The 25365-nt window shown below is 38.1% G+C and overlaps 1 protein-coding gene across 3 annotated transcripts in view; it reads left to right on the forward strand.

Moving 5' to 3' along the window:
* The window catches only part of Mpp7 (MAGUK p55 scaffold protein 7), a 218188-nt gene that overhangs the window by 171388 nt on the left and 21435 nt on the right, over window positions 1–25365 (forward strand). For all 3 annotated transcript variants that reach the window (XM_069998202.1, XM_069998203.1, XM_069998204.1), the window contains one exon: window positions 9880–10050. In XM_069998202.1, the coding sequence (XP_069854303.1) occupies window positions 9880–10050 (171 nt within the window). The remainder of the gene's footprint in view (window positions 1–9879; window positions 10051–25365) is intronic.

Raw genomic sequence — 25365 nt, forward strand, 5'->3', positions numbered from 1 at the left:
AGTGCAGAAACACATTTTAACCTGTAAATCCTCAAAGTAGAGTATTCCTACTCATGCATCTGAAATATTACATTAGATCAAAACTTCTGAATCTTTTTCTTATAGGAAAGATGGCTGATAGTGTAGTGTGTTATATCTGAAAAAAATAGGAAGAAATAGTCATAAACCACAAAAATCATCATTTGTTTCAGTTGGCACTCATATCTAACAAAGAGACTAAAAAAGTAAAATGAAGGAATAGCTACTTTGAAAAATGCAGAATTGAGGATTGTCTCCTCACTCAAAAATCTGCCTGTTTTTAAGACTGCATAACAGTTTTTAGGTGTTTTAAGTAACTGTGACTTCAAAGACTGACTCTTTTCTGTAAATATTAATCAGAGGAAATTGCCTCTTTTAGAGTTGAAGTCAAGAGCTGTCTCTCTATAAAGGTCTCCCTTCATAGATGTATAGAATGAAACCCATATACATGTGTATGTATATATATGACTTATTAGGATCAATTTCTGTCTCATAAGCTCTTGACTTTCAATTGGCTTTGGTGAATTGTATGGAAGTTCGTGTGCTTTTTGTCTACATCTGTGTTCTGACTTCCAAAATGTAGTTTCTGGAAGTTGAGCTGTAACTCAAGTGGAAAAACTCCAGCCTTGAGCAGGAAAAGCCAAAATGAGAGCACGATGCCCTGAGTTCCAGCCCCAGCACTAGCACTCACACACAGAAAGTACAATTACTTTTCAGTGATAAAACAGCTTTTAAGAGTCTGTCTGTCTGTCTGTCTGTCTGTCTCTCTCTCTCTCTAAACTGCACAACAAAGTAGTTCATAATGAAGAGTCAATTATTTTTTAGCATTGGTAAAACAGAATATTTTCCTCTGTTTAATTCATTATAAGAAAGTCTTGTTATAATCAGCTCACTAAGTACTACTTATCAAGCATCTGTTTTCGAACATACTTCCTTGCAAATGTTTCCTGAAAAATCAATTTTTCTCCACGTCTGGCCTTGCTGGAGTATTTCATGCATTCTTGTAAAACAAGATCAGTTTGGGGACTTATGGATACTAACACTGTTTTTTCTATTTAACTCATGTTTAGCCTAAAATTAAACAACACCACCACCAAAACACAACACTGCCTGCTTCCTGTGATTTTTTTTTTTTTTAGTGTTATATATCCATCTCTGCTTCTTTGTTTTCCCTAATTGCTATTTCTTATTTCTTTCCATTCTCTACTGCTCCTCAGCAAGCCACCCTGCTGAATTAATGAATCTGGTAAAAATTTCTCTTTAGTATCCAATCATTTATTAAGCAGTGTTAGGTAGGTAATCACAGCTGTATCTAAATATACCACCTGAATATTTTTCAAAAAAACGAGAATTTTTACAAAGAGAGTAGAGGCATTCTTCCAAAAGTAGTGTAGGTTCTTTGTTGAATAAAAAACAACACTGCGTAATCTCGACAAGTCTGGAATACTACTTGGAAATAACTTTCTGTCCAAAAGAAACTATTTCTGCTTGGAGAACTTTAGGTTGTATGGATGGACTCTGTGAAAAAAATACTAATGTTTTTAGTCCAATTTCAGCCTCTCCCCTCCCCTGTTCAAAACTGTATTTTATATGTAGTTTTGTCTGCATATACTGCATATTCTTATTTTTTGAAAGCTTAAACAAGAATTCATTTTCTTATTAGCTGTGTGGAAGAAAACTCAATTCGCATACTGTTTTTCTGTTATGGTGCTGCTTTGCTATGCCTTAAAATTAAATTGCACAAAAGCAAATTGTCAGAGAATGAGAAAAAATTTTAAAGATGTATATAAATAATTTATTTCCTTGGAAATTACAGATCGATAGAGTGGGTCCCATGTTTCATCAGGTTGGTTTCTGTTTTTTAGTGTTAGTTTGAAATGAGCTGAAAGATTCTCAGGGTGTTTATGGACCTGAACATTTCTTGCTTAGAGATGAGCCTGAGCAGGGATGCTCCACTCACGAATTCTCTTTTCATTTGTTCAAAGCCTGTCCCTCCTTTATACAAAGTTAGCATGTATGTGGCTGGTTACTAGAATCATGACATTGTCTGTGTTTCTTTGGTGATTTCTTTTCTGACACTGTGTTATAGAAGATGACTAGTCCAGTGTTTTTCTGTTTCAGTAATCTGCACAGATTTGTTTTAGCATTGTTTTCTCAGTTTAAATCTCCTCTCAGTTTTCACCTGTCACTTCAAGGCATTTTTTAAATTATCCTGCATTGTCCGTTTGATGACTACCACATTATGGAATGTTATTTTTCAGTAGCGTTTTGTATTAAAATTGTTACCCCCAAAATTTTATTGTTTGTGACAATTTCTTTCATTATAACAGCATCGGCAATATATTAAAATTCTATTTTGATAGAAGTATTCACCAATTTTATTGTCAGGAACTTAATCTAACATTATATAGTAACTTCCAGCTGCTTAGTTTTTATTAATATCTATGTTTTTTTAATTCTCTTAATTCTTTTTAAATGAGCTTTAAGTAATTGTTCCAAGGGGTTTCAACTCAACATGTCAGTTTGTGAGTATGTTGCATCTTAATCAATGTCAGCCATCCATCATTTTCTCCCATCTCTTTAAAAAGTTCCTTTATAGTAAAAATTTCTCTTGCTTGTAATAAAGATATTTACCTGGTCAATTGTTAACTATTTAATCAATTATTTAGTTGTTAAATATTTTCTAGGTCAGTTGTTCCAACTTTTAGGATGCACAAAATAATTTTCATGCATTTTTATTAGTCCTTCCAATTTTAAAAAATTGCCTCTACATTTTAATATACTTTAAATAGAAAAAAAGAACTTAAAATGTTTTATTTGCATATTCTCCTAGAAAATTAAGCAGTTTTATTCAACGCGTCTGCATCTTAATTAGAACATTTAGAGCGAATTCTTCCATAACATTCTCATTCTTGAGGTGCCTGTGACCGGTGTTTGCTCTGTAAAGATTCAAGAAATTTTATTCAGACTTCTTTCCCTATGCTATAAACATCTATGAAACTTAAACATACTAAAAGCTTGTTTAAACATTAGTGATGTATAATATCTGATGTTATTAGGCCAGGTTGGTTATATAAAAGAAATGTAATCAAATATTGAAACTGTCCCCTCTAAAACATTTTAGGTGGTGATATAATGGCTTAGTGTTTATTTTCTCTGAGTTACAGAAAGCCAAGGTCTTGCCAGTGCTCTCTTACGTGATTCCTGAGGCTTTAGTAGTGGTAATGTTTGCTTTATTTGGGGCCTTTAGTATTCCTGCTGTGTTTGTTCATTAAGTGATTAGGCTTTTAATAAAAATGCCTTAAAGATCACAATATCATGATAGTTTCTAGATATTTGCATTGTAAATTTATATTAAAGTCATTTGTGAGAACAAAAATATGATAATTTGTGATTTCATAAAACAAAATTTCATATCAGTTTTATTAGTTTATTAGTTTTTGAAATAAAGTACCCACCCAAATCCCTCCCTCCCTCCCTCCCTCCCTCCCTCCCTCCCTCCTTTCCTCCTTTCCTTCCTCCCTTCCTTCCTTCCTTCCTTCCTTCCTTCCTTCCTTCCTTCCTTCCTTCCTTCCTTCCTTCCTTCCATCCTTCCTTCCCTTTGCAGGTGAGATTCCTAGTTTTCTATCTTTGTCTTTCTTATACCATATTCTAATTTGTATAGTTTTCTGTTGCTTTTTGATTTCTCTGTATTTGAATTTATTACTGTCACAAATGTGGAAAACTTGGCTGATTACTTAATCCCCTCAAAGTATAAAAGACTAGATCCTGCTTTGAGATATGGAATATATTTTGTGTCTTATGTTAACTTCATGAATTTATCTGTCTATGCTGGATTTTGTTTGGTTGTTCATATATTATGAACTCTGGGTTTCACTCTTCCTACATAATACAACTATTCATTTTTAAGCATTTCTTTCTATATTTGTGTATCCATACCTGCTTCTCTATGAATGAAATCATGATAAAACTCACAGTGTTAAGTGTAATTATTGTATCCTATTCAAATTTTCTGTTTATTATTATATCAAATGTACTTTAATGGTGCTATATACTTTTATAACTTTAATAGGTTTACAGTAACCTCAGTTTTTAAGAAGTTTCATAATTTAAGTATTTCCATACTTCTGTGTAACTTGGTTGCTTTCAAAATTTTTAATATTTTGAAAGAACACTAACATTTGAAATTGTGGATGGGTAATAAATATTTCTCATATGAAAACTTACACTAAAATACATGATTCTTAAATTACATTTGCAAACATTAGAATCCATTTTCTTGAGTAATGTGTTATGCAAAGATAATGTAATGAAATAGTTTTGAAAATCACTAACTCATCATTATCCAAGTTTGTTATTTTATTTAGGAGAAAATTCAAAATTAATTAAAAACACTAGAACTTGCAAATATCTAGTTTATATTCAAGATCCTATTTGATAAGAGAACCCAAGTGACAAGCATTTGAGAATAATGTTTGTATTCCCCTCCTCTCCCCTTCCCTCCTTTCCCTTCCCTTCCCTTCCCCTCCCCTCCACTCATCTTTCTTCCAGTATTGACATTTTCATTTTCTTTTTTCGGTGCCACAAATGGAGCTTGAACTCAGGGGCTAGCCACTGTCCCTTAGGTTTTTGCTCAAGGTTGATGCTCTACCACTTGAGCCATACCTCCACTTCTGGCTTTTTGCTAACTAACTGGAGGTAAAAGTCTTACCAACTTTTCTGTTCAGTCTGTCATTTAACTTCTGCCTTCAGATCTCAGCCTCCTTAGTAGCTAGGATTACAGGTGTGAGCCACCAATGCTCAGCCAGTACCTACAAACTAGGGGCCTAAAGGTCATTCAGCTGGCATTCTATCAATTGAACCATGCTTCCAACATGGCCCTTTCTCCCTATTTGGAGATGGAAGCTTGCAGACTTTTTGTCCTAGCTGGCTTCACTCCTCCAGGATTTCAGCCAGATATCTGTATAAAGTTCTTTGACAGGAGTTCATTATCTACTAAATTCTCAGTAAATACAACTGCTATTTTGGAACTAATCTTCTAATGAGAATGGGCTAATTTCACACCAAGAACCACCTTTGCCTGTCATGATATAATAAACAATCTGATACTTCAGTCCTGATGTATCAACATAAAGTAGTAAAAAGATTATTCAGTATGTCTGGGACTGACCATTGGTTAATTATTTAGAAAAATATAAAATGACAGCCATACTACAAAGGCTTGAGCTCATTCAAGAAGGAATAAAGCCTTATGTGTAAAGCCATGAAATCCATTTTTAAAACTTAAGTAAGGATACGTAAGTGTTTGTTAATCAGCTCTAAGGGTAGGAAAGCTACTACAACAATGGAAGAAACCAAAAGTTAAAAGAAAGTTACAAATTCAAACACACAACCATTTTAAACTTCTTTGCAATTGGTTTAAGCTACTTAGGGCAAAGGATTCATGACTTAACACAGATGTATATTGGATTTATGAAAGTCCTAATCAAAAAATGTTTGTATACTAACCAACCAGTTACAGGAAAAATAAGACATGCAAATAAGAAAAATACATGAACTTGTACAGTTGGATACCTACTTAAAATAACAGTAATGTACAACTTTTTGTTTGTGACATCACTAAGGATGTTAAACAAGGGGTTAGACATTCTTAGCCCAGTGCTAGTGGTTCATACCTGTAATCCTAGCTTCTCAGGAGGCTGAGATCCAAGGATCACAGTTTAAGCCAGCCTGGGCATGAAAGTCAATGAAACTCTTATCTCCGGTAATCATGAAAAAGCTGGAAGTGGAGGTATGGCTTAAATAGAGTACCAGCCTTGAGCAAAAACAGAGAGAATGAGAACAGAGGCCCTAAATTCAAGCCTCGCCAACAACCCACCCCTAAGGGGGGAAAAAAACCCAAACCCACAATTCTTTTATGAAAGAATGATGACATGAACAGTTTAAAATAGATATTTATTAACAGATGGGAGAAGCACTAGACAAGCTCTTCCTAGCTTCTGGCATTTGTCCTAATGAAATTCCCAGTGATTTGAACACCTATGCATAGGGACACTTACTTGAGTCTATTTCAAATTACAAACAGCTTAAAAATGTTCCTTTGTAGTTAAAAGGTGTACTTTCAGCTAAGCCAGACAGTTAAATGATCAATTAGCAAGTGATAAATTGTTTCCACTGGAAGATACTAGATACACAATGTTTCTATGATTAGCGGTTAACCCATAGATGCAGTCTTATTATGAAGTCACTTTCCTATTGGAATAAAGTAAATGTATTCTTTCAAACACAGATATCTTTGACAGATGTGGGTAAGCTCATTGGAAACAAACCTACCTGTAAAAAAAAACATTGAGACAATTATAAACTATGAAAATGTGAAATATAAGAAAAAAACACATTTTGTGTAAATTTGTTCTCCTACCCTAAATTCATTGTTGATAGATATGCCCTTTCCCCTCTTGTTTCCAAGTCAACTGTTGCTAAATTACTGAGAAATACTTGGAAATGAAATGAAATAGATCTTGTTATTCCTTCACATCGATCTGAAAAGATCTTCTGCTTACTTTCAGTTTAAGTCCACAGATTCTGACTCCCCTCACCTAGCCTCCAACTAGTGAGGCACATGTACTGTTTCTTTTTCTTTAATTCTTTAAAAAAGTTATTTTCTCTCTCTTTCCCTCCTTCCCTCTCTCCCTGTATCCCTCCTTATCTCCCTTCCTTCTCCTCTGCTTACCTTTCCTTTCCCTTACCCCCATTTCCTTTCCCCCATTTCCTTTCCCCCATTTCCTTTCCCTTTCCCTTTCCCTTTCCCTTTCCCTTTCCTTTTCCCCTTTCCTTTTCCCCTTCCCTTCCCTTTTCCCCTTCCCTTCCCTTTTCCCCTTCCCTTCCCTTCCCTTCCCTTCCCTTCCCTTCCCTTCCCTTCCCTTCCCTTCCCTTCCCTTCCCTTCCCTTTTCCCCTTCCCTTCCCTTCCCTTCCCTTCCCTTCCCTTCCCTTCCCTTCCCTTCCCTTCCCTTCCTTTCTTCTTCCCTACCTTCCTCCCTCTCTTGCTTCCTTATCTTTTTTCTTTCTTTCCCTCCCTCTATTTCTCCCTGCTTTCCTTCCTTGCTGGCACCATCTCTATTTATTTATTTTTTTGTTTACTTATTTATAGTAGAAGGATATATTTATTCATAAATGAGAGGTAACTAGTGCCAGCATGCTTTAACCAGTTCTGACTGTGGCAATCCGTCCACACTTTGGAAAATGACAAAAAAGAAACAAGTCCCTTATTGCTTCATGCACACAAGAAATAACCCACTTGTGCAAAGAGGCCTGCTCAGAAATGCAGGAGCATAAATTTGGCTAGGTTGGAAAGGACTAATGGGACTTAAGTGGAAACAGAGCCAGGTGCCAGTAGTTCAAACACTGTAATCCTAGCTACTTGGGAAGCTGAGATGAGCAGGATAGTGGTTCAAGGCCAGTCCAGGCAAAAAGTTCTTGAGATCCCACCTCAATCTATAACTGGGTGCAGTAGGGCATAATAGGGCATACCTATTGCCACAGCTACAGTGGGGGGTGGGGGGAGCTTCTTTTTGATAAGTAAATCAAGTAAGACCAGAAGTCAAGAAAATATTGACCATCTTTTGCTGACAGGATTTAGTAGTATTGAAGCATAGTCTTAAGAATGTGCATAGACAATATAACTTACTATTTTCCTTTTAGTTTGAAAATTACTAGCTTTTTACTGTCAAATTACAAGTGTATAATCACCTTTAACTACTCAAGAAGGACAGAGTCTAGAAAATAGCAGAGTCTTGTTGTTGTTGTTGTTGTCATTTTGTTTTTTGTTTTTTTGGGGGGTCTGGTCGTGGGGCCTGAACTCTGGGCCTGGGCGCTGTCCCTCAGCTCTTCAGCTTAAGGCTAGCACTCCACCACTTGAGACACAGCACCATTTCTGGCTTTTTTTTCCCTGCTTATGTGGTGCTGAGGAATCGAACCCAGGGCCTCCTGCATGCAAGGCAAGTGCTGTACCACTGAGCCACTTTCCTAGCCCCTGTCATTTTGGTTTTGTCTGAAAAATAACCACAAAGAAAGAGTCTGGATTTCATATCTTTTGTTATATCCTTCATTTTTGTCATGGTATTGCTTTTCTTTTTTTCCTGTGCTGTGTGTGTGTGTGTGTGTGTGTGTGTGTGTGTGTGTGTGTGTGTGTGTGTGTGTGTGTGTGCGCGCGCGCGCGCATGTGTGTGTGTACGTGTGTGTGTGTGTGTGATTGTGTGCATAGAGCTGTGTGTATATATATGCATGTATATATACGGTGTGATATATAAACACAGCACCCATGTATATGGAGGAAAAGATTGAGAAAGAGGGAAAGGAAGGATGCCCTTTAATCTTGTTAACAAAAACACATTCCTAGAAAAAAGGTGACACAGATGTAGTAGTAGATTTTTCTATTGAATCCTTTAAAATTAAATTTGGTAAACTTTTCTATGTGTATGTGCCAGTATGGGGGCTTGAGTTCCACTTACCTTTTTCACTCAAGGCTGGTGCTACACCACATGAGTCACCTTTCTACTTTCACTTCGACCTTTTTGGCTAGGAAACTGGAGATGAGAGTCTCTCGGATTTGTCTGCCTGGGTTACCTTTGGACTGTGATCCTCAGATCTCAGTCTGATGAATACCTAGGATTCCAGGTGTAAACTACCAGCACCCACTTAAATTTGGTAAATTTATCAAACCGATTCAGCATCAAGCACTACACAAGTAGTTTCACTCCGCCATCCTCTGAACTCTGTATGGTCTTTTCACGTTAGAAATCTAATGCCTTCATTTCCCACTGTCTGTAGTGAAAGGAAAAACTTTGGTGAATTGTAAGAACTCTTCAGGTAAACTTAAGGTTTACCTGTAAAATTCAACATTTAGTTGTGATGTACTAATCAGAAATTTTTCATATTTTCTGTTTGGATTACATTTGCTTTGAATGGGTCATTTGTTTTTTGTTTTTTTTTTTCTTTATGTTTTTGTTGTACCCATTCCTGTACCCAAAGGCTGTGGTGGCTTAAGGAAAATCCTTCCTCCCTACAAGGAATAATTGGGAAGGAATTTCTAGTTGTACCTGTTTATCCTCTAATTACATCCCAAGATGTGAAAGCCATGGAAACCTGAAGTTAGAACACTATGGAACCCAGCATGAACTTCTCTTGTAATTGTAGTGAGTGTGTCATTTGTGTGCTAAGTCAGAAATCCAGTTACCCTGGGTTGCAGTCTCCACCCCAGAGACAGAGTTGAGAAAGAGGTGAGAGGGGAACTTGGTTTTGCAAATTAAGAAGAGACCTTTGTCTGAGAATTACTGCGCTAGGGGTGAGTTATGAGCATCTCCTCCAGAGGTGTGGCTATGAAGGCATGCACCAAAAGGATGCACAGAAAAATCTGCAACATCTGCTTAGTCCCTTTGTAAATGGATGCACTCCTTGCAATTGAATTTTGAATCCACACCATTACTCCACTTTGTGATTTCTCATGTAATTGGCTTTCTTTTATAGTTATTCTACCCAACAATTTCCAAGAACCAAATTCAAGGTTAAATTGTAACTGTGTACATAAATAAATGTTAGGTAGTTCTCTATAAATTACTGTTTACATGAAATTGTGTGCATTTTCCCCCTTTTACTAATGCCACTTGTATCAATTGTGAAGAATACAATCCAAATTTGAAGGCTCTCTTTGGTTTGCTTTATGTTTTTTTGTGGTACTGAAGATGGAACCCAAGTCCTTGCTCACTCTAGCCTTGAGCTACCACCCTAACCCAGCCTTAAAGGCTCTCTTAGGGGTTTTAATATTTAGTTATTACTAAAGTATATATATTGTTTATTTGCAGCTGGCTTTAGAAGAAGTTTCCGTCTTAGCAGAAAAGATAAGAAAACAAATAAATCCATGTATGAGTGCAAGAAGAGCGATCAGTATGATACAGCTGATGTGCCTACATATGAAGAAGTCACACCATATCAGCGACAGATGAATGACAAATACAGGCTTGTTGTCTTGGTTGGTAAGTATGTAATGTTTGTGTGTTTTTGGGGTTTTTTTTTGTCGGTCATGGGGCTTGAACTCTGGGCCTGGGCGCTGTCCCTCAGCTCTTCAGCTCAAGGTGAGCGCTCTACCACTTGAGCTACAGCGCCACTTTCAGTTTTCTGGTGGTTTTTATTGGAGATAGGAGTCTCACGGTCTCTCCTGCCCGGGCTGACTTTGAACCGAGATCCTCAGATCTCAGCCTCCTGAGTAGCTAGGATTAGAGGCGTCAGCCACTGGCACCCGGCATGTTTGTGATTTTGAGGAAATAAGTGATACAATAAAATTTTACATTGTAGTTGAATTTTCAAACTAAAAATTTCCTCATCTTGAATACTCTGCTTTGTCTCCAGAGTGAAATCGGAAATCATCTAGACATATACATCCTTTAGAGACTTTTGTGGGTCTGTGCTGGTAGTGGGCCTTGAACTCATAGCCTGAGTTGAAAGCTAGCACTTTACCACCTGCCACACCTCCTTTTCCAGCTTTTGCTAGTTAATTGAAGATAGTCTCACAGAGCTCAGTGTTCCTCATTACACAGGTCATTTTTTTTTATTTTAAAAATTTATTATTTATTTTCTTTTTATTGTCAAGGTGAAATAGTTACATAAATAAGATAATAATAAATTTCTTGTCGAACTTTTTACCCCCTCGCTCATTTTTCTCCCACTTTCCCTCCCTCCACCCCCCCCCCCAACTTGTACAGATTATTTCTAGTATATGCTCTTGTGAGTTGCATTGGTTTCTCCTCTTGTCCTTTGTCTCGCCATTTTGTTGTTGCATTTTTCCCTTTACTATTGATTTTAGAAACCACAGAATTGAGAAGCATGAGGGAATGGGTAGGTGGAAAGGAGGGCGAAGATGCTGAAGTGAGGCACAGATCAAGATGCAGTGTCTATATAAACTGTTTTGTTAAATGGCAAAAAAACTGAATACATAGCCTAGAAGTTTTAAAATGAGAGGAAAGGCAGGTGGGTTGGGAGGGGTGGGTAAGCATCTTGACGGGGCGGTGTTGATCAAGATGTGCTGTATTTATAAACTACTGTGGTGAATGGCAATTCCTCCATACATCTACTTACAGATGGTAAAAATAATGTAAAAATTAAAGTATCAAAGTCGCTATTCTACTCAAATCCGGATTGATATTAAAGTCTTATTTAAGAATATGCCACAGATAAATAAAATAAATAAACTATACTTGAAACTAAAAAAAAGAAAAGAAAAGAAGAATCTCACAGACTTCCCTGCCTAGGGTGGCTTCGAGCGACAACCTACAGATCTCACTAGGATTGCAAGCATATGCCACCAGCACCCAGCTTCTAGAGACTTTTAAGATGGTTCTAATGAATGGTTGTGGGATATTGATAGAACTGCTGTTAGAAAGGGAACTAGTTAACACTGAGATTTGTGGGCTATGTCAGGATGAATAAGTAAAAGAAACAACTGCTTTTTAAGGCATTGAAAATTTTGTTGAGCTTGCTTTCAGGCGGCACCCGTGTTGTAAGCTTTCTGTGACATTTAGACCTTCAGTGTGATGAAGTATTACAACAGATTTCTCAGGGACTTCAAGCTGGAGAGCCAATTAACAAAAGTGCTTTAAAGTGGTTAGTGCTTGCATGTGGTATCACCACAGCACTGGTTGGCTTACCTCACATCAACCTTCTAGAATCTATGGAGTCCTGCTTTCATGGACATGACCATTCACAACCCCAATCACTTCACCCACTCTTGTTGTACTTTAAAAATGTGATGGGTGTCTGGGTGCCAGTGGCTCATGCCTAAAATCCTACCCACTCCGGAGGCTGAGATCTGAGAATTACAGTCAGAAGCCAGCCCACACAGGAAGGGCCATGAGACTTTTATCTCCCCGAGAAAGTCAGCAATGGAGCTGTGCCTCAAATGGTACAGCACTGGCTTTGAGAGAAAAAGCCTGTGCCCTGAATTCAAGCCCCAGTAATAGCGCGAAACAAACAAACATGTGGCTATGTCAGCTTCCAGGATCTAGGCCAAAGACATTGGGAATTTAGAATAAAGGAATGTGGTGTTTATTACTAATTGTTCCTTTATAAACTCAACATGACAGTTACAGGGATGAGAATAAATGGGAAGGTAGGGACTCTCCCCATCTTTATAAGGGAAAGGCCTTTGAAAATCTGAAGCAGGTGGTGGTGACTCATGGGAAGCAATTCGCTGTCTCACATCCGCTGGCACTGAAGGAATCGTTTGCCTCATCAGATATTAATTTTATGCCTTGCTTATAAATACATATTTGCATACTTCAAGGAAATTCAAATTTTCCTTTCTTAGAAGAGTCTATATCTCCTCATCCATGTATGCTGAGCTCTCCTTTGTGCCTGGAAAATTAGTTCCATCATGTCCAGCTATACACATAGTAACAATGGCTGAAGACTACTTATTGTTCCTTTCACTCTTCACTGCAACTGTGGTAAATACCTTATATATACATTTTACTCACAGGAAAACTGAAGGAGAGATATGTAAGTTGTCCCAAACCTCACAGCTGCTAAGCTATAGAGCTGAGTCAGCTGCAGGGCCTTAGAGACTAGAACCTTCTTTCTCATCTCATTGTAGAATACAGCTTCTTCTTCTAAAACAAGGCAATGCTAGCTTGCCCTATTAGACCTGCTTTTGTTTTCTGTTTTTTTCTTTTTGGTTTAGGGTCCATCCATTCATTTTCTTAACAAATACCATATACTTATTGTGTAAAAGTGTAGATTTGTTTCTACCTAATGCACCAGTTGTTCACTAAACGATGCCCTGAGTCATATATTTCCATAGAAGCTTCCAGGTGGGTTTAGCAAGTTTTCTAGGCTCTCCTCTCTCCTCTGTAGTATTCATTCTCTACTTGGTCTTCATTCATTCCACATCACTCTTGTTTTACCACCTTTGTCTTTATAGTTTGCCGGTGATTTAAAGGACCCCAGACTGCTTTCCTTGGCCTTGCTCTCTGCAGTCTGCTCACATTTTCTACACCTCTCCTGGGTGCATTCCCCCAGACACTTGTCGGGGGTGGGGGGGATCATGCTTGATGGAATTACTTGCTCTGTCCTCAGAAAGGAGAGAGTATTTATACTTTTTTTTTTTTTTTTGTAGTATCAGATAGTCAGTCTTAATGAATGAGCAGAAAGAGAAGCTCTGGCCCTTCTCTTGACCTTCAGCCCCTAGTACAGGGCTTCTCAGATTTGAACTTGCATTCCATCACAGGGGTCTTGTTAATGTGTAGTTCCTGAACTGATACACCTGAGATAAGGGGCCAGAGTTTCCCACAATGCCGTGCTGCTGGTCCCACTGATTAACAAAGGCACTGTGCTTTTTACCATTACTGTTGGTCCTAATTCAAGTGAGAACTATACCCATGCACACAGGGGCAGCCTTGTCACTTGGTTTCAATGGATTTGCTTTCCCTCTTCAGTTGGTAGTTGAACTGTGCAAATTATTTTCATTTGTCCTCTTGGCATTGCATTTCAGTTTTGTGCTTTCTCATGTTTGCATTTAAATGATGGTTAAAAGCTTTGTTTTTATTTTTCAATATATATTTTTATTGTAAAGATACTGTACAGAGGGATTACAGTTACATGAGTAAGACAATGAGTACATTTCCTATCGAACATTGTTACCCCCTCCTTTGTTTTTCCCCTACCATCCCTTCCCTCCCCACTTTGTTTTCATTTTATCCACATTTGCTCAGTGACATTTTAGGCTTGATTTATCAGTTAGGTCCACTGATTTGTAATCATGTTTAGCCTTTATTCTGAATATTGTACAGGAAAAGAAAAACTTCTCATTTGAAACTCTTTAAGCTCCACCACTGTTTTCCCATTTTGTAGCAATTGCTGAGAAGATGCAGTATTTCTTAAGTTGATTGCATTCTAACCAAGTGGACGTAATGGAGACTACTAGGCTTGTTCTTTTTTGTCATGTCAGATTATATAGTCTACCCAGGGGAGCAGAATATATCCCATGTCTGTCTAGGAAAAGCTGAGAATGATGAACATATGTTATGTTGAAGCAAACTGCTTAGGAATGTTTCTAGTTAAGGAAAGATTTGTAACATGCCCAAATCAAGAATGCCTGGACAGGTGGAGGCTTGGAAAAGTCAACTCCTGGGGCCACGGACTGAATATTAACATGTGTCCTTTCATTCCCTTCTGCTCTGTGCCCTTCTGTACAGAATGACATGCCAGGGGCAATCTGGACAACCCTGAGAGGTTTTACCTGTCTTCCAGAAATATTGCCTAGCATTTGTTTTCACCTGTATAGTCGCTGCTCAGAAAACCTTTCCACGCCTACGTATGCCCCCCCCCCCCCGCCTTTTTTTGTAAGTCATTTCTGGGGCTCTAACTTAGAACCTAGGTGTTGTCCCTAAGCTTTTCTGATAAAAGTTAGCCCTCTACCATTTGAACCTTGCAGCTTTTTGCTAGTTAATTGGAGATATGAGTCTCCTGGACTTTTCTTTCAGGATGGCTTTGAGCCACAATCCTTAGGTCTCAGCCTCCTGAGTAGCTAAATTATAGGCATGAGCTACCAGTGCCTGGCTTACATAACACATCTGATGCCTTAGAAGTTTCAGCTTTGTAGTCTGGAGAAACACCCATCTGCATGGTTTGAGTCAGGGTAGTGTAGGAGTTAGAACTGGGCCGTGCAGGGCCACAGCAGTGCTGCAGTTCTGTTCTGCCCTTCAGCAGGCAGGCAGGAGACAGCTTTTACCATCATAGCACTTTGGACTTCTTTGTTCATCTGAAGAATGGAAATAATAAGAGCTTTCTAGGTTTGTTTTGAGGGTTAAACAAAACAATCTCTTTAAACACTTAGACCAATTGTTAGTACTTTTAATAAGGTTTAAAAAATGTTATACATTGTTGAAAAATATGGTATTCAAATACGAGTAGGTGACTTCTGGTTTTAAACCTTAGTTTCCAAACCACATAAGTTAGATTATTGAGCAATTTTATCATCAGAAGGACTGAGGCCAGCAGTGGACACATACTTTGGAATTTCCAGATTTCTCTAGAGTGAACTGTTTACTTTTTATGATGGTAAAGAAAGACAGTCTACTTAGGATATATGTTGACCCCTACAATGTGGGCGGGAGATGGAGAGAACTCAAGCATTCTGGCATTCTGCCAATCAGTGCGATCGGGAGAAATGATACTGGCCCTGAAAGTGTTAGAAAATAATGTTGGGGAGGAGCAGAGTATTATTTTCTCTATATTATTACCATAACATTATATGATTTTTATTCTTGGACCTGGTGTCAAGAATTGAAGATAGACCAAGTTATTACCATAGCAAAAACTAGGACAACGGAGGACTTTGAATTTTGATCAAAAGTATTTTCATTTTCCCTTTATTTCATAAATGTATTATTCCAGACTCACTAAATATCTTTGTGATCGTTCCCGTTAAGCTCCTTTTTTATATTTAAAAGTAGTTGAAAAGTGTTAAAACCAAATGTCAAACATTTTAGTACAATTTCCTTTGTGACAAGTTGTATCTTTAGTGAAACCTGACTTATTTACAGAGTAGAGTAACGAAGTCCAATCACGTGAGGAGGTGGAGAAGGGAAGGAGCAGAAGAAAGCTTTGGTATTTTCTTTTTAGAAAAACACTAAAGCACTTTGTGTGGCTTATTCCAAAATGAGAGCAAAAATTTAGTGTGTGGATATGTAGACAATTTGTGACTTGTTCTCTGTGGTTATGAGGCGTGAGGAAACTAATAATAAATCTTGCTGTGTATTGCACATGGCAGTTTGAGCTTTAAGTTCTATTCTGTCTTCCCCAGTGCTGAATCCCACATGTTGCCTGAAGACCGCTTTGCAGACATGGTTGAATAAACAGATGTTTATAAGAAAATCATGTTTTTCTATAAAAATGGTGGCATAACACTAAGTCCCTTCCCAAAAGCAGAGAAGAAAGTATACTCTCAAAATGGAATGCCAGTGTTAATGTCTTACAATTCCCATTGCTTTTGCCAAACTTTGATGGAAGGCTTGTAGGAATTGGTCTCCTGAGGAGTTTATATAGATAAGCATAAAACCAAAAGTTATGGGCAAATTTATGAGTGTATAATGGGTTTAAAATTATAATTCTTGTATGGAAAAGGCAAATATGATCTTTAGTAGAAGCACAGTTGGCTTTTTATATCGTAGATCTACCTTATTTATATTAGGCTTAATTTCTAGGCATAAATCATGGTCCTGTCATTCAGCTGGTTTTTATGGAGTACTGAATGCCAGACAGTGTTCTGAACACATCCGGTCATTAGTGAATAGCTCAAACATTTTCTCCTCAAGCTGTTTACTTTCCTGGGAGAGGATAGAGCAAGAACATATGTATAATAAGTTGATGATGAATAAGAAAGCCATGTATATCACAGCTAGAGGGTAATAAGTTATACAAAGGAAAGTAAAAAAAGAGAAGAGTTAAAGGTAAGGAGAATACAACAGGAGCCATGATGGATCCTTGGTCAATATCCTGAGTTCCAGTGAATGGTTCAAATTCTGAGCAGATGAGGAGGAAAGGATGTGCCCTGTACTTGGCTAGAGAAGAGGAGGGTCATATCTTTTTTTTTTTAGAATGTTTACTTTTTGTTTTTGTTTTTTTTTTTATCATTTTTAATATGTTTTTATTGTAAAAATACTGTACAGTGGGGTTACAGTTACATGAGCAAGGTAATGAGTACATTTCCTATCAAGCATTGTTACCTCCTCCTTTGTTTTTTCCCTACCCTACCTTCCCTCCCACCTCCACAACTACACTCCCCCCCCCCCCCCCGCCTAAATTGTGAAGTTCAGTTTTCAACATAGTGTCTTGTACATCTCATTGTTACAATGGATCAACCTGTATCCCTATTTATGTTTTTTATTGTAAAAATAGTGTACAGAGGGGTTACAGCTACATGAATAAGGTAATGAGTGCATTTCCTATTGAGCATTGTTACCCCCTTCTTTGTTTTTCTGCCACTATCCCTTCCCTCCCACCTCCCTAACTGCCCCCCAAGTTGTAAAGATCATTTTCTATATAGTGTCTTGTACATCTAACTGTTACAATGGGTCATCCTGTGTCCTTATTTCAGTATTCTGTTATTTCCCTTCCCCTCCCCAAATTAGAAAAATGTATATACAAGATGCAGGGCATTAACATCAAATACAGTGAAAACAGGGGTTATAATATGGGAGAAGAACATATAAAAGAAACAAAAAAATCATATAGTACATTTTAGATACATTAAAACAATAGCAAGCAAGAAAAAAACAAGTTGTGTCCCTATCTTGGGGTTCATTTCACTTGCCATTATCTTATATGGTCATACACATACATAGCTTTGGACCTTGTCTGCTTGTCCTAGACATATACTAGTTATTGCAAATAAGGGAAACCATGGGACCTGTGTTTATTTGGGCCTGGCTTACTTCACTTAATATGATTTTTTCCAGGTCTTTCCATTTCCTAACAAATGGGGCAATGTCATTCTTTCTGATGGAGGCATAGAATTCCATTGTGTGTATATTTCTCACATTTTCTTGATCTATTCATCTACTGAGGGGCATCTGGGTTGGTTCCATATCTTAGCTATCATAAATAATGCTGCATGAAATTGCAGACTTTCCACATGGCAAAGGACAATAGCTAGCAAGATCAATAGAAAACCCACAAATTGGGAGACGATCTTCACTAGTCATACATCGGATGAGGATCTCATATCTACAATATACTTAGAACTCAAAAACTAAATCCCACAACAACAAATCCTCAAAGAAACAACTGCCCAATAAGTAAATGGGCTAAAGATTTAAAGAAAAACTTCTCTGAAGAGGAAATAAGAATGGCCAATAGACACATGAAAGAAATGCTCAACCTCTCTAGACATAAAAGAAATACAAATCAACATTGAGATTCTACCTCACCCCAATTAGAATGGCTATAATCAAGAAATCTAATAACAACAGATGCTGGAGGGGATGTGGACAGAAAGGGAACCCTACTGCATTGTTGGTGGGAATGTAAACTTGTTCAACCACTTTGGAAAGTAGTATGGAGGTTCCTCAAAAGACTCCACATAGAGCTCCCCTATGACCCAGCAATCCCACTTTTGGGCATTTACCCAAAGGATCACAAACAAGGCCATAATAAAGCTACCAGCACAACTATGTTTATTGCAGCATTATTTACAAGGGTCATGTTTTGATGTTTTGTTTTTGTTTTTGTGCTGGTCCTGAGGCTTGAACTTGGGGCCTGGGCTCTGTCCCTGAGCTCTTCAGCTCAAGGCTAGCACTGTACCACTTGAGCCACAGCTCCTCTTCCAGTTTTCTTGTGGTTAACTGGATTGAGTTTCACAGACTTTCCTGCCCAGGCTGGCTTGGAGTGTTGATCTTCCTGAGTAGCTAGGATTTAGGTGTGAGCCTCCAGCCCCCAGCCATATCTTTCTGTTTTAATTTGATTACCTTCTTGCTATAGCTGAAATAGAGGTGAAACCAGTGTTTAAGTTATTCTGTGTAAGACTAAGACAGACTACACTCTGGACAAGTTTGGGCTTTTTCGGGAAGCTCTCAGTTCCCCTCCCTCCCTTCTTCCTTTCCTCACTCTTTTCTGTCCCCTCCTCTTTTTTTAATCTTCCTCCTTTTCTCTACATTTTTGTTTTTCTCCCTTCTCTTTAGACAAATGGATACTTTTTCACTTGTAACATTTCCCATTGTGAAATTGACAGAGGAAAGAAAATCTGACTCTTATCAGAGCTTGCTATACACTGCAAAGTAGCTCTACTTTGATATAGTTTGTTTCCAATAGAACTTTAAACTGTTTTTTTAATTGTCTGAGACCAGGACTCCAACTGGCTATTGCATAAGGACTCCTGTTCATTGGCTGGCATTTTACCACCTGAGCCATGCCTCCCACCCCGAGGAACTTTAAATTTTTATAAACAGATTTGTCACTTTCAAACACAAATCCAGCCACCTACTAATATGTTGATACTATGATTATGTGTCAGATATAATAGCTTGTTTTTACTTTATGCCTATATTATCAAAATATCAGTGTTACCATATAATAGGCAGACTTTTTATGTGTCTGATCCAAGGAATACCTAGAGATTTCACTGAATTTATCTTGCAGTAAATCAAATGAATACATATGTTTTTTCAGGTAGCAAAGCAGTTGGGTATTTATTGCAGAGATTCCAGTAATTCTGCTATTTTCTTCTGGATAGTAAGAGTTGGCCAGTCTGGCCAGTATCATAAAAATGTCTGCAGGGAAATGGGAAAGAATTTTCATGTTCAGCAATACAGGTACACCGGAGGCGAACAAATATTAAAAGCTATATCCATGTCAGTTATTCCTTGTGTAATATGCCATTTATGTTTTTATGTTTTTGCCATGATATACAAAGGTCAGTAGAAAACATGAGTAATACATGATCCATGCAACAAATGTCCCTCTAATATACCGCTTAATAATATTATGACATAAATCCCAATAAGGACAGAAGGCTGTCAAATAAGGATGGAGTTTATCATTAGTGTATGAATTAGGATTGTTACATAAAAATGAAAATATAGTGTTAAAACTAATTTAGCTAAACTCTGCCTGCCTGTGTCTCTCTTTCCCCTAATAGAATATTAACCTAATAGAGTATTAACACGATCATCTTTATCAGGACTGTTGTTTCATAACAACAATCTTTAGATGGGTGTCTGTCTTCCATATTTCGATTATTAAGTTCAGTTTAATACTCATCAAATTGTTTTTCTTAAGGAAAAACTACACCTAAATTTGATGTCAGATATTTAAAAATATTGTTTCATGCTATGCTTTGTAGACTGCCATTTCATTTTGGGGGGGGCAAGGGAGTTTGGGGGTTGGGGATGGGATTGGGATTAAATCCAGGACCTTGCAACTCTTAAGCAAGTGTTCTACTACCTGAGCCATGCTCTGAGTCCTGTTGTGTATTTATCTTTGTTTTTGAGATAGGGTCTCAAAAACAAGGATGCAGCAGTATATCTGGCTTATGTGTTTTGCATGCACACACACACACATGATATTTCTTTGATTTTAATACAATTATTTTCTGGTTCACAATTGAACAAAAATCTAAATATTTAAATTAAGAAGCGATTGGAAGCCTCACCTTCTCCGATAAGGTTATAAAGAAATGGGAATTACAGTTTTTAATTTTAGCATTAAATTTTAATTTTACAGCATTTAATTTTAGCATTATAAGAATGAAATATTAAATAATATAAGGGAAAGAGTGGGGAAAAGAGGAAGTAAGAAGATAGGAAAAGATGAGGAAGGAATAGAAAATAATGGTGAGAGCCCTGAAATATTGTTGAAGGAAATAGAGTGTTTGGGGACATAAATAAAAGCTAACAACAACAATTTTTTTTTAAATCACACAGCAAACATATCCTGAAGAGGAACAAAGCAAACAAAGCAAATTAGTTTTTCTTGCTGAAGGGAAGTATGGGTACAGGCTGAGCCCTGCCCAGTACTCTTCTAAACTTTGACCCTCAGAAAACTGTGTTGAATGTTGTCTCAAATTTCTCCTGCAGGGGGTCTGTTTGAGAAGTATAAAAGGCCTCTTCTAGATTTCCACACTCCTCTGTAAACAATCTGGGCCTTCCAATTGACCAGGCTGTAGTCAACCGATTGCTACAGATGGTTGATTGCTACAGACTGTGGGCTGTGTTCCTTGGTCAGCTAAGGCTCTTGAGCAGGGGCAGTTGTTGAGATGCAGCCCTGGGCTGGTTCTGTAGAATAGTTGTGATTCATTCATGTCCTCTGAAGTCATAAATGAGACATAAATGAAATGAATTTCTAGCCAGGGCAATAAGGCAAGAGAAACAAAAAACAAAATGGAAAGAAATACTCAATGTCCCTAGATATAAAGGAAATGCAAACCAAAACAACACTGAGATTCCTCTTCACTCCAGGAAGAATGACCCTCATCAAGAATAAAAGAACAAATGCTGGGAGGGTTGTGGGGAGAAAAAGAACCCTATTACACTGTTGGTAGGAATGTAAACTAGTGCAGCCACTATAGAAGGCAGTTTTCAGATTCCTCACAAAACTAAACATAGGACTATCCTCTGAGCCAGTGATACCACTCTTGGGCATTTATATGAAAGACTGTTTGTCAAGATACAGCAAAGGCACCTGCACACGCACATTTATTGCTGCACTGTTCACCATAGTCAAGTTATGGAAACAGCCCAGATGCCCTACAACAGATCAGTGGATCAAGAAAGTATGACATATATATAGTGGAATTTTATTCATCCATCAAGAAGAATAATATTATGTCATTTGCCAGGGAAATGAATGGATGTGGAAAAAATTATGTTAAGTGAAGTAAGTCAGGCGCAGAGAGACAAAAGGCATGTGTTTTCTCTCATGTAGAAGTTAAATCTGTTATAAACATATATGAAAACATATACAGGGCCAGATGCATATATGCACAAACAAATTGACTAAAGTATAGTATATGCATGGGAGAATTCTAGAAGTATATCAAGTTAAAGGTCACCGTGGGCTATGTGGCAAGGCCCTGTCTCAAAAAAATAATAAGGTACACATGTAGGTAAACACATTCAGGATCACACACAAGCACAGAACATATTTTAGTGGCGGGACCATTGGAGGGGATCAGAAGGAGGAATGTGAGAAGGTAAACAATTCTGGAATATAGTGTGCTTGTGAACGAAGATGGCTGAAAGCTGAAAGCTATTGAACAACAGGGGAAACGGTAAAGTGAGACTAAATAAAGGGGCCAATCTGATGAAATTACAGTGTGTGTGTGTGTGTGTGTGTGTGTGTGTGTGTGTGTGTGTGTGTGTGTGTGTGTGACTATCCAAGTGAAACCTCTTTGAACAATTAACTTTTTTTTTAATGAGAGGATGTAAGCTAGATTCTATGGTATGGATACTAGTAGGCGAGGGGAAAGAGATCAGATGATACATATGGGCAAAATACTGTACATATACAAGTGAAAACAAAATGGTGAGTTTGTTGAGCTTGGTTTGGAAAGGGAGAAGAGAGCTGAGGGAGGGATGTAGGTGTCTAATCAGCATACATTGTATGTATGGACATGTCAAAGTAAAAGTCCCTTGGCCAACTAATTGATGCTGCTAAGAGTTGGAAACAGAAGAGAGACAAAGTTCCGTAGGATCATTTTATTAACACCTTAAGTAGACTATTTTTTTTCTAAAATGAATGAGCTTCATAAAGCATATAACATATGTCTACTTTCAATAAGGAATTGCTAATTAAATTTAAAATGGATCTATAATAGTATGCTTTAAAAAAAATAATTTGATAACCCAATTGGACACTTTTTCCCCAGAACTTCTAATAAGGATTGATATACATAGCTTTTTTCTTTCTTGCCAACATGATTTCATGAATTCTCAGGAAATGCGTTTCAAGTGAAACAGGTATTTAGTTACATTAGCCTATGAACATTTTCTTTTCAGAGCTAATGAGCACATCAGCTTCACTGCTAGAATTTCAAGTTAATGAACTTTAAAATTTTTTTTCTTTTTCTTTTTTCTTTTTTAGTGCCAGTGCTGGTGCTTGAACTTCTAGCTGTTTGGTGGTTAATTGGAGATAAAGAGTTTCATGGACTTTCCTGCCTTGGTTGGTCTTGAACCATGATCCTCACATCTCCGTTTCTTGAGTAGCTAGGATTATAGGCATGAGGCACTTGCACCTGCTTTAAAATCATTTTTGATGTACCTTTTTGGCTTTAACTTCATTGTGTTTGATTTTTCTTAGTCCTGTGGTCTTAATAGATATGCTCCATACATTACGTTGTCTGAGCCTGGTTAATTAGTTCAAATTGTGTTAGCCGTAGCTATTTAAGTTTATTTGAACCTTCAGAGGCTCTGCCTTGTATGATATTTGACAGCAGCAGGTTTGACTTGTGCCAGTTTTGTAGCTAGAATCTGCCAGCCCACAAACACATGTCGCCCCCCTCCCCCATCAGAGGCATGGGCAGCTGGGATGTTTCAGGAGTTCCTGATCACAGTCATGACCAGAGCAACAACTTCTACCCTTGCCCGCATTTTCTCCCCATTCTTTTGACAAGATCATAGGTAGAGTGAAAAGAATGCAGATTTCTGAGTGAGACAGAGGAGCTTTTCTATACTAGCTAAAACACATTCTAGTCGTATGACCTTTTGAAAATGATCTAACTTTTCATTGTTTCAATTTCCTCATCTCTTAGATAAGGATAATGATACTTTCCTCCAGGGATGTTTTGAAGGTTAGTAATGATGTGTGTAAACCAAGCCTGCCACATGCAAAGAGCCTACCCCGTCATTATCCTTATTATTCCAAAGGCTGCTCCTTTTTTTTTTTTTTTTTTTTGCTGCTTCATTTTTAAATGTGTTGTCTAAATCCTCTTTGCTTCATGTAATCACTAGCAAGCACAGTTGGAAACCAGCTATAAAGCAGTCTTTTTAATCTGTGCACATTTAAATGCATTTCACCAGTGTGTGTATTGAAGAGCAAAAAGGATCCATCTTGTTGTGGGTATATATATGATTGCACTTCAGTTTACAGTCCCAAATTGCCTGCAATGTAAACAGTTTTGCGTTCTGAACATAAAACAGGCAGCTAAAAATGTGATTATATCTAACAGTACAAGAATACGGGATAGGAATATGATCAGTGTTTGTTGTGCTCTCTTTTACTGTGGGTTTTTGGTTGTTGTTTTGTACTGGGGTTTTGAACTTAAGGACTTGTACTGCATGCTAGGCAGGCACTCTACCACTTGAACCACACCCTCAGCTTCTGCTTTTGTTTTCATTTTATTCATTCATTCATTCGTTTATTTAATGTGGTGTTGGGGTTTGAGCTCAGTGTCTCATACCTACTAGGGTGACACTCTATCACTTAAGCCATAGCTCCAGCAACCAGCCTTTTGCTGGTAATCTTGAGGGTGCACATTGCAAAATGTCCTGCCTGAATGGGCCTTAAATTGTTATCCTTTGGGCCCCCTGAGTAGCTAGGATTATAGACACGAGCCACCAGTGGATGCCCTCTTGATTGTAGTTTATTTTTCACAAAGGATCTTACTTTTTTGGGGGAGGGGGTCCGGTTGTGGGGCCTGAACTCTGGACCTGGATGCTGTCCCTCAGCTCTTCAGCTCAAGGCTAGCGCTCTACCACTTTGAGCCAAAGCGCCACTTCCGGTTTTTTTTCTTTTTACTTATGTGGTCCTGAGGAATCGAACCCAGGGCCTCATGCATGCAAGGCATGCGCTCTACCACTGAGCCACCTTCCCAGCCCTTACTTTGTTGTTGTTGTTTTTTTTTTTTCCCGCGGTTGTGGGCCCTGAATTCTGGGCCTGGGCACTGTCCCTCAGCTCTTCAGCTCAAGGCTAGCACTCTGCCACTTGAGCCACAACACCACTTGCCGCTTTTTCTGCTTGTGTGGTGCTGAGGAATCAAACCCAGGGCCTCATGCATGCAAAGCATGCACTCTACCATTGAGCGACATTCCTAGCCCCAGGATCTTAATTTTTTTGTCCTGGGCATTCCTCTATCCATGATCCTCTGACATCTGTCTCCTGTGTAGCCAGTATTACAGGATTAACCACCATGCAATAAAAGCCTTACAACCTTTTGCTCTTGCTGACCTTGAAACACGATGCTTCTATCTCTTCCTCCCACCTAGATGAGATTACACGTGTACATTACCATGCCTAGCCCTATGTTGCATTTTTTCCAAGTAAAAAATTGTTGATGTCCAAGAATTGAAGAACCCAAAGGCTCCCATTAGAGAAAATGCTGTTTGCATGCCTCGTGAACAGTTTTAATCAGAATGAACAAAACTATGTTCATATTTTAAGCTTTTGTTTCATGACAACAGCCCTACCTTTGAAGTTGGTGGTGATCTAGAATACTCCAGGGGAACTTTTTCAGATAACATTGTTTCCCCTGACTGTTCTTGGAACAGATGAGTATTAATTGTGTGAGCCTGCTCTGACACAGCTCCCTTTAGGCTCGTCAGTTATCACAGAAGGCCCAAACCAAAAGTCCCTGGGGCTACAGAAATAGATGAGATCTCTGAGGGTCAGAATTCAGGTGTATCACCAAATAAAGATGTTGATCTCTTCTTTTGGAAGAGCCATTGGAAACTACGTATCCAAGAATATGGAGCAAGGAGTGACAGGATCTGATTGGGTTCTCAAAAGAACTTCTATAGCAGTATGATGGTGGATTGGAGCAGCCATGAAGAGCCTGTTCTAAGAGAAGGGGCCAGAAGTAAGATCTG

The sequence above is a fragment of the Dipodomys merriami genome, unplaced genomic scaffold (genome assembly GCF_024711535.1).
Source record: "Dipodomys merriami isolate MVZ:Mamm:240054 unplaced genomic scaffold, mDipMer1.0.p SCAF_51, whole genome shotgun sequence".
Lineage (NCBI taxonomy): Eukaryota > Metazoa > Chordata > Mammalia > Rodentia > Heteromyidae > Dipodomys > Dipodomys merriami.